Source organism: Ptiloglossa arizonensis, chromosome 13, assembly GCF_051014685.1.
Source record: "Ptiloglossa arizonensis isolate GNS036 chromosome 13, iyPtiAriz1_principal, whole genome shotgun sequence".
In the NCBI taxonomy this organism is placed as follows: Eukaryota; Metazoa; Arthropoda; class Insecta; order Hymenoptera; family Colletidae; genus Ptiloglossa; species Ptiloglossa arizonensis.
In genome coordinates, this window is record NC_135060.1 from 2,025,969 (window position 1) to 2,043,799 (window position 17,831).

At 33.1% G+C, this 17,831-nt stretch overlaps 1 protein-coding gene across 2 annotated transcripts in view; it reads right to left on the reverse strand.

Moving 5' to 3' along the window:
* The window catches only part of Slga (proline dehydrogenase slgA), a 42,721-nt gene that overhangs the window by 10,776 nt on the left and 14,114 nt on the right, over positions 1 to 17,831 (reverse strand). For both annotated transcript variants that reach the window (XR_012993958.1, XM_076325755.1), the window contains exon 2: positions 3,145 to 3,353. Coding sequence is in view for 1 of the 2 variants with exons in the window: in XM_076325755.1 (XP_076181870.1) it covers positions 3,145 to 3,353 (209 nt within the window). In the remaining variant the exon portion in view is untranslated. The remainder of the gene's footprint in view (positions 1 to 3,144; positions 3,354 to 17,831) is intronic.

Here is a 17,831-nt window from a genome sequence, read left to right on the forward strand (position 1 = left end):
GATAATTGGGTTTAGAGAATTCTTAACGAACGAATTGGAAAATGAAATTGAAATCGAGGAAGTTAACGACGGGAATTACGTAGACGATTTTTAACTTGAAAAGAGGAAAATGGCTTTTCTACGAGTAAAGAAGATGCGAAATAAAATTTCGTAATCATAAATTTGATTACGCGTGTTCACGCGAGTCTTTAAAAATGTCCTTTTCTTTTTGGGGAGAATTATACGTGACGGATACAAAGGTAAATTGTTCATTTTATATTACAAAAGAATGGAACTTATCGCGTCGTTTTTTATATGTCACTTTCTATAAGGGTTAGCTTCGATTTACACGAAACTTTTACCGAACCAACCGTCTAAATCGTGAGTTCGATATATTTAATCAATGTGTACGTAATAACATTTTATTGTACGTATAGATATTTCCAAAAATGTATGAAATTATTTTTATACAAAAAAAACGATATACGCTAGCGTTATTTTCGTTCTTAATTTTTGATTCAATATTTTGTTTAACGTCGAATATTAAATAAAATCCCACGGGGATGCTGCGTGTATTTTTATTATTTAAAAAATATATTTGAGGACTAAATTGAAAAATGGTTTTGAAGATTCCAGCTCTTCGAACTCAAATTTAATAATTACGAATATCAAATGCTAATGGTGATCCATCAGCATCAATGGTATCGCCAACATGTGTAACCTAGCGAAAACGTATTGTCAACATCTGTCCATGGGGTGAGTGAAATTTTAATTATCGTTTAATTACATACATTAAACGGGTCGTGAATCTCGTATGAACAATATGAATAAATATACAAGTAACGACCAAGCCGCAAGAAAAAGTTTCACGATTTGTTACAAGGAGTACTGTGACTCACTTTTTAAATAGACTTGTGATAAATTTCGAATCTAGAAGATGACTTTAAATTATTCGATTGAAAAGCTAGTCTTTTTTCGTGCAAAAACGGTTGTCGAGAATGATTCAATGTCGCGTAACAAAATATTGTGTTACTCGAGGTACAATTGACGCGAGAACAAAAAAAAAGAAAAGAGACCGTATTTATCTAGTATCGGTATCCAAATATTTCGAATACTGCTTACACTCTGTAATTTCACAACTATATCGAATGCAAACTATTCTTATCGACTCTGGTATTTATGTTCATTTTTCAGAAATTTCCACAAGTGCGATCCTTTCGTTATTTCTAGTCGTGCATACGTTTTTTAAAATAATACTATACATCATTTGGTCCGTTTATTCTCTTGACCTTGAATTATTAGCAATACCAAATGCACGTTTCCACAGTACACGTTTCCTGGTGAAGTTGCGATTTGATCAATTCGCGAGGAAGATTTTGTAAAAAATTTTCCCGGCTCTTAATTCCCAACCAGTCTGGTGTCTTGCTGTAATCGGGACAGAATATATTGTCCGTTCAAGGTCACTTCCCCGACTGTGAATCACGTCAGGCTCGACGCCAACATTTACGCCATGCCAGCTTTCCTTTCTATTTGAAGGAGACAGCGTGTGCCCTCAGGTAAGGCTCTCGGAGTATTCAGTAAGAGCGAGCCAAAAACGAAAAAATTTGATCACCTCGACTAAATATCGGTGATTTCTTCCGATAATCGAACTGACAAAAATGTTCTCACATTATTCCACTAATCGAGCCACTCGAACTATTCGAATAAATCGATACTCGACCCGGTTCGGTGTAACTAGTTCTTGGCCCGAATTTCGTGCGTTTCGAATATTTAAAGTACTCGAAGAATTCCACACCGTGGAGTCTCTTTGTATCGCAGAAAGAAAAGAAGAACAGTCACGGGTTGAAGGGAATCTAGTTGCGCGAGTAAGTAGTCGAAGACTTTGCAAAGGCTGACGAAAACGTGGGACCAAATGCGACTCAGAACTTTCGTTCCAAAATTGATCTTTTTTTTTTTTTATTGTGGAGGGCGAGTCACGAGAAACAGAACCCCGAAATATCTCCGTTGTTTATCGTTGTGTCGAGAAACTTGTCGAGAGAAAATTTCGCTATTTGAAAAAATGCGAAAAAAAGCGATGGGAGAACAGTTTTGCGAAAATCATTTCTTCGTACGATTTCAAAATCTACTTTTTTATTATTCTTTTCATTCTTTGATGAAAAATATAAATATCCAATAGCTCGATACTGTACTTGTTATTTTGTAATATTACCAATACCACCAATGTTATTCGGAAGTTTGAAAATATTAATACAGAAGGGTTATTTATTGTAAGCGTTTGAAAATTGTATTATACGTAAGCGCCGATCACCAGCGATCATCACGGTAGCTAACGTGTTAAATAGAATTTTCTTTTCCATTGTACAATTGTTGGCACGAAGAAGTACGTATGGATTCGTTCAATTTTCATCAACGTTCGAAACTAAGCTTGCATACCGAAGCTATGTATCGAGATTGTATCGTTCGCGTTACACGGAAAGCTCCGGATCGAAATAGCCGCTATAAGTTGAGGATTTACTGTACTACAAACAGAACGATGAATCGGAGGAGCGAAGGGATCAGAGACAGGAGTGGAAACGGTGCGATCAAAGGGTTTTGATGGAGCTAGCCGCTCGCAAGGGTAGATGCCAATGTTGCTGAAACTCTTCGCAAATCTTCCGAGCAACCTGACACGCTCTCGAAAGTATTCCACAACTTTGTTATTTCTTTCGAATTTGTAAATAAAATTTCAGGAATGTATTCTTGAACAGTCAAGCCCTTAATTTGTGCCAAGCCCTTTCGAATTTATAAATAAAATTTCAGGAATGTATTCTTGAATAGTCAAGCCCTTGAAAGCATTTAAAACATTCACGAGCTTTTCAATTCTGTACAGTGGTTATCCCTCTCGACACGATGACGTTACGTACGACTGTTAATTTGATATTTAATAGAAACGGTAAGTGCGTTTTGACACGTTTCGGTAACAATTCACATTGGATATTTCTTTCTTTCAAATTTTTCGAAAATTACAAGAATTCGAGATACTTTCAAGAGTATCGTGCCGTCATCGAAACGTTTCTTACCTAAAGTGAACGTATTAAAATAAAAATTTCAGATACAAGAACACAGTAATAACTACTGTCGCAGAATGAACGAAAGGATAAGAAAATTGTCACTGTTGGAACGTACTGTATTTCACGACGTTCCGCTTCTTCCTGAGAAATATCTTCTTCGACGGAATAATCAAGGATCGGTTTGACACCGAACTGCCGTAACCTATCCAGGACAGGAGTGATCTGCACCTCGTCTTCGCCGGCGACAAAGTGACCGTAGAATGTAGCCTTCATCAACTTTGTGAAAAGCGTCTCGCCAAATATCTTTTTGGCTAATTTCATTACCTAAAACAAACGAAACATTTTTTTGTTTGTTTAATCGGCTACGAACATCACTCTGGTCGAATGAAACTTAATTGGTTGCCCGAGGTTGTTGTCTACTATTTTTACAACACGTTAACCTCCGTTTCTGGGAAACAGAGAACGTGCAAGTACCTAAAAACTGTTACCCACGAAAGTTCCATATCATTGTCTTCGAGACGCGAAGACCTAGATCTGTGTCAACAACTGATAAGGAAATGTTAAAGAAAATTCAGGAACAAGATGAAGAAAATTTCAGTAGCAACAGAAACGAGTCATCTTCTTGTGCGGAGATATCTTCACGATCGGTTGCACGTTCAATGTGCAATCTTTGTTCGTTTTTTAAATAACTTTCAACCGAAACAGAAAACTGTTTACAATTCGGAGAATATTAATTTTCCAACCAATATTTATCAGAACATTTTTCCTGTATTTGTTAATACTATTTGTTCCGTATTTTTTTTTTTTTTGTTTTAGGACGAGTTGGGTTTCTTTAAGATAAAAAAAGATATTACGTAATACCTCGAAGTAAACAAAGAAACCTTCCTCGTATTTCTAAAGAAAATATATTCGTATTCTATCTACATGTTCAAAATGAATCCATTTACTTTGCGTTTAATAATGGTTGCGTACAATTGTAACGAAAGTTTTAACAAAATAAACATTGTAGGACGTGAGATTTGGCGTAAGGTCAAATCGTGAAACAAGTCTACCATGTTCGATTTATTTGTTACAAAGTCGTCTCGTTTAAAGCTGAATGTATGTTTGTAACAAAATGTGGCAAGGTTCCATTTGAACGAAACCATGTCCTAATTCTAATATTATATGAATCGTCTTTTAAATATACAGAGAAGTATTGTTTCATTGCTGTAAACTCCATTGTAGTTCAGTAAATACGGTGAAAGTTTTTCCGGATAATATTTGTATGTACCTACTAATACACGAACTATAAATTAAAAACAAAGAGGAAATTTGCAAATTGGGTAATACAATAATTAAATAATAAATTATCATTTTCACAATGCTACGTTACAATGTTTATCGTCTACTTAATGTGGAACCACAAATGTAACATCAGCGTAAATTTTCGCCATAAAGACCCGGGACTGAGAATAATATAAAAATAAACATCAAGTATTTTTCTTCCTTGGAAATTTACTGCACACTGATTACGTAACGCGGACACGAAATCACATTGTGCACGATACGTTTTCGGTTCACTGTGGTCGCTTTCGCAATAAAAGTGTACGTTACGCTACGTTTAATGTACTACACGATACTTGGCAGTAAAGATGCTAACTTTTCAGATGTGTACAGAATTACCTTCGGTGCAATTATTTATTCCTCGTGACATTGAACAGTATGACGGATCGCCAATCTGGCTATTAAAAGGCTCAAAACGACGGAAAACGTCCTCGTAAATCCATTTTATGAGACCTAACAATCATAATTCTTGTCCAAAGTTGACCGTTCCGCGAGTCTGTTTTACGAGATAACACGGTCCTAATTCGTTCCTATAAAAAAACATTATATTTCAAAGTTTCTTTGCCAGATACTTCTTCTTTGTCCTCTGTTGCATAGTTTTTCGTAAGATTGATACAGAGATTAAAACAGGACACCTTGTGTATACATATGCTGTACACAATTGAAAATGAAGAATTACGTCACATTTATGATTTCTATTCCGACTTTCTCCAAAAGAAAGAATTACTTGGTGTACAAATTCTCGAATTGGAATATAAAAGTATGTTCGTAGAATTTGTTCTGTACGTACAACGTTCGTTGAAACTGACAATTAAAGAAACAAAATAGTTTCGCGTTTGTTGAACACAAAGTATCCTACACCACTTTTCACTCTCAGGAGTAAATTGTTATAGCAATTTACATACGGATAACGCATCGTAAAGTGTCGTAATAAATATCTTCTTGGCACATGTTGTTGCCAGTTTGCGATGATTAAATATAAAAGCGCCCCGCGTTCACTGTAATCGAACAACAAGGAGTTCATTACCATCCCATTGCGCTTTCACTTCGATCAAAGGGGTGTTATTATTATTATTATTATTTCATATTTTTACGTTTAATACCGTTTACAGTACACGTAGATCACAATTTATGGGAAAGTTTCATTTATGAATCTCTCAGAAGTATAATCGTCTGACAATTTATTATAATCATTAACAATAATATCTACTCTTTACTTTCGGATAACTTTTACTTTATTTACACCAGTTTCGAAGGTACAACATAATCCTCGTTCTCTTTTCACGTTCTTTACGTTTACTTTAACCTATCTTAAAGTTTCATGTCAAATTCCTTGTATAGCTATTGATATATATATTTACATTACTTATATCATTCTAATATTAAACGTACCGAAAAATCACTTGTGAAATATTTATTACAGGTGTTTCTGGTATCATACTGTAATGTATAAAAAAATACAGTATACATAGATTCAAACGTACATGGAACACGTCTAACACAGACGTAATCCTAATTGGTAACTACCTTATGATTGTAATAAAAAATATATTTTATGCGTCTTATGTAAGTTCTTTGAAAAAGGAGACGCACGCGAACAAATCACGTAATACTGAAATAAAATACTTTAAACAACTTACCCGTAACAAGAGTACAGGAAACACAAGGGACCGTGAAATCAACAAATACGTCAACAAAGATACAATTATGGCATTAAATCGGTATTTCTTCAAATTAATTCGTGTAAAATCTATGCTTATGTTTACGTACAATTTTTCTAATATCTCCGCCAACAATTTTGATTCGAATTTAAATGAAAAAATATTTCGCATAATTTTTGCAACATTTCCCTCTACCGCGAGAATTTTCATAATCGTATCTATGAGACTTCGCATAAATGAAAAAATGTCTTCGTAAAACTACATTGTGTATATGGAAAACTGACTTTACGGTTGTAAGTTTGTAACTGGAAGCTAAGAAAGAATCCTAGTAAATCTGGATTAGTAGACTGCTGGTTTCAATTAGCAATAAATGTCATTATTAGATAATAAGTCTGTTAGGTAACAACCGCAGCGGTCTTATAGCAAATCTTTGAGTTTTAACCACCTCGTTCTGGAAAACCACTACACTAGCACAGTTTGCGGTATCGAGCTAAATACTAAATTTTTTGATTGGAATGTTAAAATTATCTCTTTCTATATTGCAAGCAACATAGAAATTTACATCGTAAAGTTAGATTGTTTTCAAGTATCTGAATAGGTAAACGTAACATTCTAATTTGACATCGATATGCATTAGTGCGTTACATTTACGAGAGATTTAACTGTACATTTTTTGTTCTATATCTGTAGATGGTATGTGCTCCAAAAAATTTTGAACGTATAGTGCTTCGTTTCGATCATTAGATGCAAGTATGTGCGAAAGTATTGACAATATATGTGCTTTGAGAATGTATTCTCAAATTTCTGTGTGAATTATTCGTTCGGTAAATATTACATTATTGTAATTAACACGATCGATTAACCACTATATCTTACTTCACTTCCATGTGTACTAAAAAAATAAATATATACTTTTATTAGAAACTATTTGTACGATAAACTATTTATAGACTGGCTTGTTTCTGCAAATGAAATTTGTAATTATTAATGAAAGAAAATATTAATAATTTTATCCGTGAAATTTGCCATTATTTATATTGAAATATACGAACATACTTTTTTAAAATTATCAACGGTGAAACGACGTTGTTCATCCGAACAAATCGATTTATTAACTAAGAAATTCTTCTACATTTTCCAATCGTAAAGGTCGACCAATTTTTCCGTGCAATATCAAAACGTAAATCAACTTGTGTCTTGTTTCTCTATGCTCGATATTGCTCTTCATGTTTTCCAGCAATTTCTCAAAAATACATACGAGTGACCGTTATCAGCACTTACAGCTCATCGTGATAAGTACTAATGGCAATTTGTCAGATCGGTTATCAAAGGACAAACCTAGTGACAAGTAAAACCGATTTTGCAGACGAGTGCATCAAATATGCATCAGATATGCACCCCATTTGTCCATGTGGCATTAACTAAGACGGACAAAACATATGTATATAATATAATATGCAAAATGTGCAAGATAAAAATTATGCGTTCCGCATTCATCGTCATTGGACATAATTTTCAGGGTAGTGAAATCTTTCAGAATAGTGAAAGAAACATACAAACGTATAAAAAAATACTATACGAGAAGCAAAGAAAAAATGCAGTTAATGGTAACTGTAAAATTAATCGAGTTATTATAGTTACGAGGGAACCAACTAATGGTTGAAATTAAACAATGCTAAGAAATTCGATGACTTCAGCTTTTATAAATTATTTCCTTAAGAGGATCTTATTGATGTCGTTTCTGTTGAATTTTTATACCAATTTTCTTATGAACTTGTTAAATATTCATTACACAAAGTCAATCAGATAACTTGATTATCTTAATCGTTTCCGGAGTTACTGGACTGATTAAAATTTTGTTGTTTTTAATAACTTGATTTAGAAGGTTTGCACGCAAGCTAAATATAGTAGTAATATTGTTTGTAAATCTTATTTTTCTTTGACGTTTTTAATGTCGCCTTCAACTTTCTTTTTTAAATAGACGCTTATACTTTTTTCGCTATTGGAATTGCAAATATTTGAAATAAAAGAAAAGTAAAATGAAACATTATTTTAAAATTACGAAGAATACAATGAGTCATTATATTTAACAATAATGTAATGTATCTTGAAGTCACGACTCCATAAACTTAAAAATGCACTACGTTACGTTAAAAGTTCTTATTGTAATTCTTTTTCTTGCCATTGAAAAGGAGTCACAAAAGGAGTCGAAACTTTTAACAAACAGAAGTTAAACTATGCTCAGATTTCAAACTAACTATGATGAGTCAAATAAAATGCTTGTTGAAAGTAACGTGGAATATTTACTTATTATAAGAATTACTTATATATTTAGATCTTTTCTTCAAATTACGCTACATGAGAAATGTTCAAATATAGTTGATGAAAACTTTCTGTAGACACTGCATGTCTGATATGCAGTGGATAAAACGTAACCACCACGAGCATGAACGGATTAAAGAACCGTATATAGGTTGTGTGAAATACATCCACGAACTCTGCCAGGATCAATACGGTCTTGGCAAAAAGTTCTTAGACGTTGGCGAGTCAATAACTGCACTCCTGCTAAAGTAGAACAGCGCACGACATTCGAATCTCTGAAACGAGCATTACCAGGGGAACACACCCCCATTTAACCTCTTTCGGGGCACGTCACACACGTATACATTTGTGTGTAGCTATTTGAAGTATTGCAACGTAAAAGTCGTCGTTAAAATCGTAAATAAATATTCATAAACATGTATCCGAATAATGTGTAATTTTTGTACATTTCGAAGAAAACAATTCGTCCTTGTGAACAACTTTTCGAGAAAAATCTTTCTTGGAGATTCGGTGGGCGTCTACGTGTTCAAGGTTCATTAACCTATTTAATGTACAATGATTCCTTGCACTATGGTAGTGTAAGAATTCATGAACAAAATCTTTTGTAATCTGTGTAAAACGTGCAAAATATTTAGATATAATTTCTCGAAGATTGTTAAAAATGGAATAACTTTTTCATGTATATATTGCGACCCACTGATATTACTAATAGTATAAATTTAATACCATAGATAAGACTCTATTCTCAACCCTCTTGAAAGAAACGATTCTTACTTTTGAATGAATTTAATCTAATCTGACAATACTTATACTTAGTCTTATACAACTAAGGCTATCTTAATATTTACCTAACGCAGAGGCATTGAAATACTTGTTATTGACTTTAAAAGTATACGTTACCCTTGTTTCTTAAATGTTTGATTATTAATTTAAGAATAGTGTTGCCATAATATTAAAAATTATAAGCAAATATATATTTAAACGAATACACAGTCACTTGTACTTTTTCTTCTTGTATATTGATATATAGTATACAAGGAGAAAAAGTATAAGAGACTGTGTATTGATATATAATAGACAAAGAGAAAAAGTACAAGTGACTGTGTATTCGTTTAAATGAATGAATAGTGCACATCGTGAATTTTTCTTAGATAACCAGGAACAGAATCAAGGACTGTATCTGCTTATCGAGAGAATGCTTCTTTGAACATGATTTTTTCAAAGGTTTGAAATACATTTTTCGATAGACTTTCCTTTATGGAACTAGAACGTGAACGAAGAACGATAGAGCTTGAATTAGCGTATAACCATATGCTTCCATAAGCGAAATAATAGAGAATAATTAAGAAAGCAATTAACACATAGCGCGATAAAATTGATTTAAATTAGCACAACGACAATGAATGTAATTAGTTGTACTCTGAAAATAGAACAATCGATCGTTATGATGCAAACGCGAAAGGGTTGTACGTAATTGCGAACACGTTTCCTCATCGATTTGATCTAGGTAGGTTTCACGAGATAAATTCATCGTTGTAATCATAGGAATCAAGTGTCAAAGGGAAAATTCCAACTCTCAAATACAACGAAAAACGTTACGATGGACATCAATTTTTTCTTGTGTCCAATCTTCATTGATTTCAGTTTTCCTCGCAACAACATTATTCGATTTTATCGATCGTTTAAAATTTGAAAATTCTTAAAGTTTATAAAAATAAAAGAATATCAGAACTCGTTCATATTGTATTTTGTAATGTGTGTATCTCAATTGCTTCCGAAAGCAAATTATACTTATTTTTATCTATTCAAATGTGTTATTTGTATTTACATTAATTTTATATACAATGACCGATGTTTATTCTGGTTAATGTAAATTAATCTTTTCTGTCAAACAAGAGCCCCTGAAAAATAGTGAAATATATATTAGAATACGATACAAAGATCAAGCACGTTTCATTCAATGTTGATATGTAAAGAATATACCTGTACGTAGATATTTTCATACTGATAGACAATGTTTATAAAAGCGAGCCGCTGGATACGGTGGCCACTGTTTATGTAACCGCGATAACAGAGTATTACGAAGATTATTATAGTTTGCCAACGTTATATATGCTTACTGATAAGTTCACAATAGGCAAACAGTCGCAAAAGCACCAGTAAGGGAAATATTGTAAACTACATAATATATACATACATACTCGGTATATTTAACAATTACGGAACGAATGCATCGTAAATTTGATTTTCGGAGATTGAAAATACAACATTATATATCGTCTTGTATTTGTAGAATTATAATATTTCAATTTAAATCTTTATAATTGTCGAATCCCAGAATTCATTGATCAATTACATCATTCTAAATTCTATTACTCAAAGTGAGATAACCAGTCTGTTAAACAGTCATCTTTTTTCATTTAATCGATTTAATAAAAATTCTACGATATAAAATGTACAGTATCGTTTTCATTCTTAACATTTGATTAATTCCTAAAACGCGAGATCCTTTAATATTTTTAATAATTTAATATGGTATCAGAACCACGATATTTTTTTCCTACCTGATGTATTATGATTTATTCTGGAGGCTCGAGACCCGGTAATTATGTGGAAGAGAGCAACAAGGACTATATTTTTCGTACAAAGCAATTTTTTTCATATTTCTAAAGTTAAAAATTCCCATGCATTTTTGTGCGCTAACTTTAATCCCCTCGTTTATACGCTGAAATATTCCACAATTTTAATTAGACCTTTGAGAACGAGAAGTTGAAGCTGTCTTTCGAGTTCTCGACAAATTCGAATAGCTCGATTACTCGAGTTGGCTACCTACTCAAGCGCAAGACATAATTTTTTTCACTTGTACATTGTGTTTGATGTAATCACGTTTCCAATGCTCTTTATAAATCATTTTATTTTACATGTATAAAATCATGTATAAACATGTATAAAAATCATTGTATAAAATATTGCTTGATAAGACTAAACACGTTTGAATATATTTATCTGCTTGCGCGAAAGAAATCTAATTATAGATAATAATAGATTGTAATCTACAAGTTACACATCCTTGTAGAATAAAATATCAATGGTACGCAATAGCGATATTTCTGTACGCTGATGATTTCAATTACCTGTCTGAACTTGAGATAAAATCTATCGAGTGTATAATGTTATCGTTTCCATTAAGTAAACGTTAGATGCGATAGGTGAGTTGAACAAAATTTAATTTTGTTTGGAGAAACATTCGTACGAAATGTGAAACACGCGTAGATAGGTGTTTATAATATTCTTCGAATCTAATTTAAATGGCACACTACAATTGAAAATAAATAACGATTATTATATTTCCCCGTTATTGTGTCTCTTTCTTCGTGTTTGGTTCTTTATCGAGTGCAAAGAGCGAAGTCCCCGGTCGATGACGATAAATAAAAAGAAACAAAATAATAATCGGGCTACTTGAAATTCTTTAAACTTCTCGGAATTCAAGTACCCCGCTCGGCAGAAATATTCGGGCTGAGGTTTGCTTTTTTCGAGTACTCGAACATCCCAACTCCGTGCTCCTCAATAGCGATCGATGCATCGCAAATTCGCAAAAAAACGCTAGACCGGAGACAGGAACTATGGAAAAAAAATATTTAGGTTTTCCCAAATTTATTTATTTCTCTTGAAACTTAAACAGAATGATTCCAATAATGCAACGAAAAAGGCAATTCGTTGAATAATGAATAACGTTCGCGTTTTAGATTGTTAACAACCACAAATGAAAGTTTCCTCCGATAAAGTTTGTGATAATTAATAAATTATTGTACGTAAGTCAACGTACTTAGTGCAGAGTTAACAATATGCGATACGGAGTTATAGTCTTGGCTATAATAGAACATTATGATTTATTCGGTAAATCTAAATGTAGCTACTCTATAGTATAGCACAACGAATACGTGACACTTCACTACAATGGTTTATAAATCAAAATTGAAGTAGACATTGAAGTTAAATGTTCAATAAAGAGAAAAATGTACGTTTCACGTTTTTTATATTACTCGTCACTTTTCCACTTATACAAATAGTTAAAACTTCTCGAAAGAGAAACAAATTTTGTTTCCAATTGTTTTCTGCGAATGTTTATTCTAATATTTATACATATTCAGTGTTGCGACACGTATAACGTACATTCCTTCTTTTACATTAGTAATAACCAGCGAAACTCTATAAATGTTTAATCCAAATGCAGTATTTTTATCGAACGTGTACAGTGGAAGCTAGGTCGATACCTAATGTGCCAGCACAGAAGCCAAGAAAAACAACAGTGGAAAGCTATGCAGGCACAATAAAAACGAACGATTGATCTTGCTAGATGCACATCAGATTTTAGATTTTTAAAAGCACTGTAATTCTAAAACAAATTATCCAGTCATTCGATTCATTTCAACAAATACATCCTCCGTTTAATAACTCTTTAATCTTTAACATCTTCAGGGATATAGAGTTGCACGTACGTTTAGTTTTTAAATTATTTGAACTACTGTAAGATGGATACTACCATTAATATTACGAATAAACATTCATAATTACATCTCCTAATGATATAACGAAACAATATCGTTACATCGTTGACAGATGTCACGAATCAATATCAGATTGAATTTTTATGTATCTAATTCCACTTATCTTTGCCGATATTTCTAAATTACATTGAGAAACAACAGAAAGATCATAGGATAAAGATAGAAGCGAATTTATTATCAGAATCACGCAGTTTCTCCAAGCATTCCACGAAATGTCTGAAGTGATTAGTTTCGATGATGAAGCATCACGATCTTGTAAGTAACAAACGATTGTATTAGAAATTTTAAATAAATTTAACTTTCTTATGTATTTTAAATTTAAATATCGTGCTCTTGTACACTGTTACACACTACAATTCAAGTTTCAAAAATGTAGAAACAAAGAATTCTACAGAAATGAGATTCAGAGCCTTGTAATCCGTTACCAACTATCGATTTACTTTTCATTCATCGTTATTTGCTACCAATATTGCATTGTATATTATGTGTAAAAACAATAGACGACGAAAATTTCTTCTACGACGAAATTATTTCGTTAAACGAGTAGAATGTCTTTACTTCGACCTAAAGAAACGGACACTTCGTGCGTTACAACTCGATACATGTAAACTATACGTCTTTGGTTGTAAATTGAAGTTAGGTGTTAATAACAGCATTTTAACTGCACCTCGTGTCTTTGCACTTATGTAGTTCTTCTTCTATTTGTTTTATGTTTGCGTAGCTGTTCCTTTATATTTGCATAATAAAGACGTTAAATAAAACTTGTGGAGAATAAATTTGTACGGATAATTTAAAATATACGTACATATGTACGAAAATGACAAATTAACGGTTGAATATGGAATTATTTTTATTCGTATGATTTTATATAACCCGAAACTCACCGAGCATGAAAAATAACGTGACATTGAGGAGCATACGATGTTTATCATCTGAATAATATTCAATGGAAAGAGGAAATATTTTACATTACGTGATAGCGATCGCGTACAACTGTGTGCACAAGTGTACTGTATTCCGAATCCAAGAATACTTCACGTTTCACTCGATTACTGTACTACTCCAGAATTTTCGAACACAGGTAATTTCCACTGAAACGTCTGATAAATGTATCAAACTGATTGGAACACCTATATTGTGCAGAATTATTGAAATCGATAGATTCAGATTCAGATTCCGGGTGGTTTATTTGATAATCTCGTCGCTTGTAAAATTAATGAGCGGATTTTCCGGTATATTTTATACGTGGAATGTCGTATCGATAAGAATACGATAAGAAGCCAAGATTTGAAGTTTTCAAAAAAATAATATTACTATTGTACTAATAAAGAAAAATCTTTAAGATTAAAACTTTTTCAAATTAATACGTAAGAATAATATCCTTTTTGTATAAAGAATGAAGCACGTTCTAATATGAATTTTATGCATTTTTGTGCATTAATGCGTCTATTTTTTATATCGTACCTCATACTTTTAAATGCGTTAATCGATGCACTTTCTTCTTCCTCACAAATAAGTATTAAAAAACTTATGCCTTAAAACTGCTAGTTTCAGAAGTTATTGCAATTGAAAGTTTCTTTAGCCCATTACTTTTAATATTCACGTATTATTCAAATACTTCTATTCAAAAAAATATATTGTTAGGATTTTAAGACATCTTATTTTCGGATCTGTGAAAACGTCGTTACATCCGTGAAACTGCAGTGGTATACTCTTGATACCGAGAGAATTGAGTACGTGCTGCATTGATTAGTGGCATCGACTTCTCTGACCTGCATTCGTAGAACTGAACAAGAAATTTATGCTGATCCAAACTGTTCCATGAATCTCAAGTTTAGATTACAGACTCCCTTTATGATACATACAATTAGAATAATAGGTGTATCTTTCACTGATAAACATTTCTAATGTAGACGTACGAATAAATTTAATTTTTGTTTAAAAATTCCTTTGGTCTAATACGAAAAAAAGGTACAGTTTTGTCCATTATGCAGACTAGAAGAGAAATATGACAGTTTAGATAAGAGAAAATGTTCAAATAATAATATAACATTCATTTTTCCGACATTGATCGGACTATACCTTTTTTTCGATACAAACATAATAATTTTGATTGTTACAGAAAAATATTTCAAAAAAAAAAAAAAAAAAGAACAGCAATAGTCTGCAGAGGTATGCTCCGGCAAGATAATAACACTTTTGAATTGGAGAGTATTCGTATAACGGAAGTTCGAATAATGGAGGCTCTACTGTATTCAATTGTAACGCGTGCAATGCGTACATTACAGATAGTTCTGTGATGTTTTAACATACAAATAAAAGTACCATTTCCGTACAATGTTTCCATTCGTACCGGATTCGTGTGCAACAATTACATAAAAATTAACAAGACTTTAATTCGATCATCGAGAATTAACAATTGAGGCGTGTTTTTTCAATACATTCCTCATAAATGTATCAATCCTCTGAATTATTCCGAGTAGAAATTGTTCTTAGAAATAGATAATATTCTTCAATAGTTGCCGATCGATAAACCGTTAAGTCGTGCAAATGAAAATTCGTTTTAAAACAATTTTATTAATTATTTCTGAAATCGACGTTGTGCACCGCTAACGGAACAGGAACCGGAACAATTGAATTCTTTGTATCGCAATTATAATTTGTACGTTCGAATCTTTAGGAAAGTCACTGGGATCGTAAATATTTTACGAGAGGATGTGAAGTTCAACGAATACGTATGTTATACTTAAAACTTGACGAGCACTTAACACATTCAATCTCGTCTACCTCAATGTAATATGCTGACTCGAGTAATTTGCGACCGCTTCACTCGCCAGACGTTAATCTCATTTAGCCTATTTTTTATGTAATGTTAATCAAACCGGATAATTCTTTCTACCGAGAAATGCGCCATCAGAATGCAATTTCGATACTTCGTTCGACTATATCGGATTATATTCAGAATACGTTCGGATACTTTTCGAAAAGTAACATTTAAACCAGTCGTTTGCTTTTTCGTAAACCGTTTGAAAAGTAGAAATGATTTTTCCGTTTTATAATACTTTGAACGTCATCCCTTAACACAGGTTATGAAACAAATTACCGTAATAAATTCTTAGGCAAGTACTGTATTCATTTTGGCCAAAGATTCCAAGTGCAATCGTTAATAAACATTTCAAAATTTATTAACACTTCGCGAAAACGTGAAAGGAACCTATTTATAACCTGAACTCGTAATCAGTTGTGATTATTTCTGTCTGGTACTGATATTGTCGGTACGGTGACAATTAATAACAAAGAATGATTATTTTGATGTATCGGTCACATTATCTCTTACGAGCAACAATTGATCGTAAATCTTACGTGCGTAACCGTTGCGACACGTATTCAGAGATAAGGAGATGTATGATATAAGATGTGCATATATTCATTGATTGCAGTGATGCAAAAATACGACCGTAATATAGATGTCTTCGGATACTAATAAGATGCTCGTATGCATTGCGAAGAATGGAGAATATTAATACGAAAAACGTTATTATTTGACCGCTTCAACAGTACGGGAGAAAGAGGAGATTCGTAAATATCGTGGAAGAATGATTGAAAATAACTTTGTTTAACGTAATTACAGGAAGAAGTAATTATATATCTTTATTAAATTTCGGGTAAAGAAATCAATCGAACGAATGTTCGGTCGTATGAATTACGTATGAAACAGATCGTATATGTGTTACATAAAAATAAATATCACGGCTGTTTGCTTTTTCCATACCGATGGAACGAGTCACGTGCTACCATAAATTAATAATAACATACATTCGCTTGTTATCGTCTCGACAAATTGTAAATACTAAAGCGGAGTTAAAAAGAAAGGCTGACCGTTCGAAATAAAAATAACTCGCGTTCGCGTTCTTATGAAACTATTGGCAACTTCGAACATGAAGGTGTTAAAAAGTGATTTCGTTTGAAAATTAATTACTTTTTACGCGTACCGTGCTGTTTTCCATCGAATAAAGGACTCCATTGTAGTATCTAGGTCAACAGTCACCAAACGGTATGGCACGTAACCGTTGGAAAGTTTATGAATAGGGGAGTGCAACAAGGGTGGTGGTCACGGGTACCGCGAAATCTAAGAAAATTAATATATGCTAACATAGCTGACTATCTAAACACTACCTGACCCAACTCAAACTCGTCACTCACGAAGCAGTGGTGTTTACGCAAAAGCAAATTAATTTTCATTTATTGTTTCTTAAGGTCGTTAGGATGCAACGATCTTGTTTAATTATTCTTTCTACTGTTTGTACACTGTAACAAGCTGATTTCGAAAATTGAATATATTTTCTAAACAGGGCGTTTTCGTTAGTCAAGATCACCCTTGTTGAACTCCCCTACTCGTAAGCTTTCCATCGATGCACCAAATGCCCCAATGGCCCAAATAATACCACAGTTATGGCAAAGAAACGAAAAATGAAATAAGTACATAAAATGAAACAATAATCGTCTATGAAACTTCTCGAAGAGAACAATAGGTGCTCCCATTTTTAGACTGCTCTATAGACCTATAAAGTTTCGTCAACATCGTTGCCGGACACTTTAGCGGATGTTCCTCATGAAGTCCGTGATTCACGATTCTTTTCGCGCAAAGCTGACCCTGGTGTAACGCGGCAGCTTCAGACGGACCAGTCGACCTTGAAACTACTTATCACGTGTCGTTTCAATTCAATCCAACGAGGAACACCGGTCCCCTTTCTCTTTCTTTCATTCACTTGTACTTGCGTGCATCTAACGGGTGTCCGATAACTCGTTGCGTTACCCGGGAACAGGTGCTTGGGAATCAAAACTGACCGAACACTCGAGATTCAAGCGAGTCAACGAATTCGAATAATACGAAAAATTCAACTCGATGACTGAGTTCGAGTAAGTTG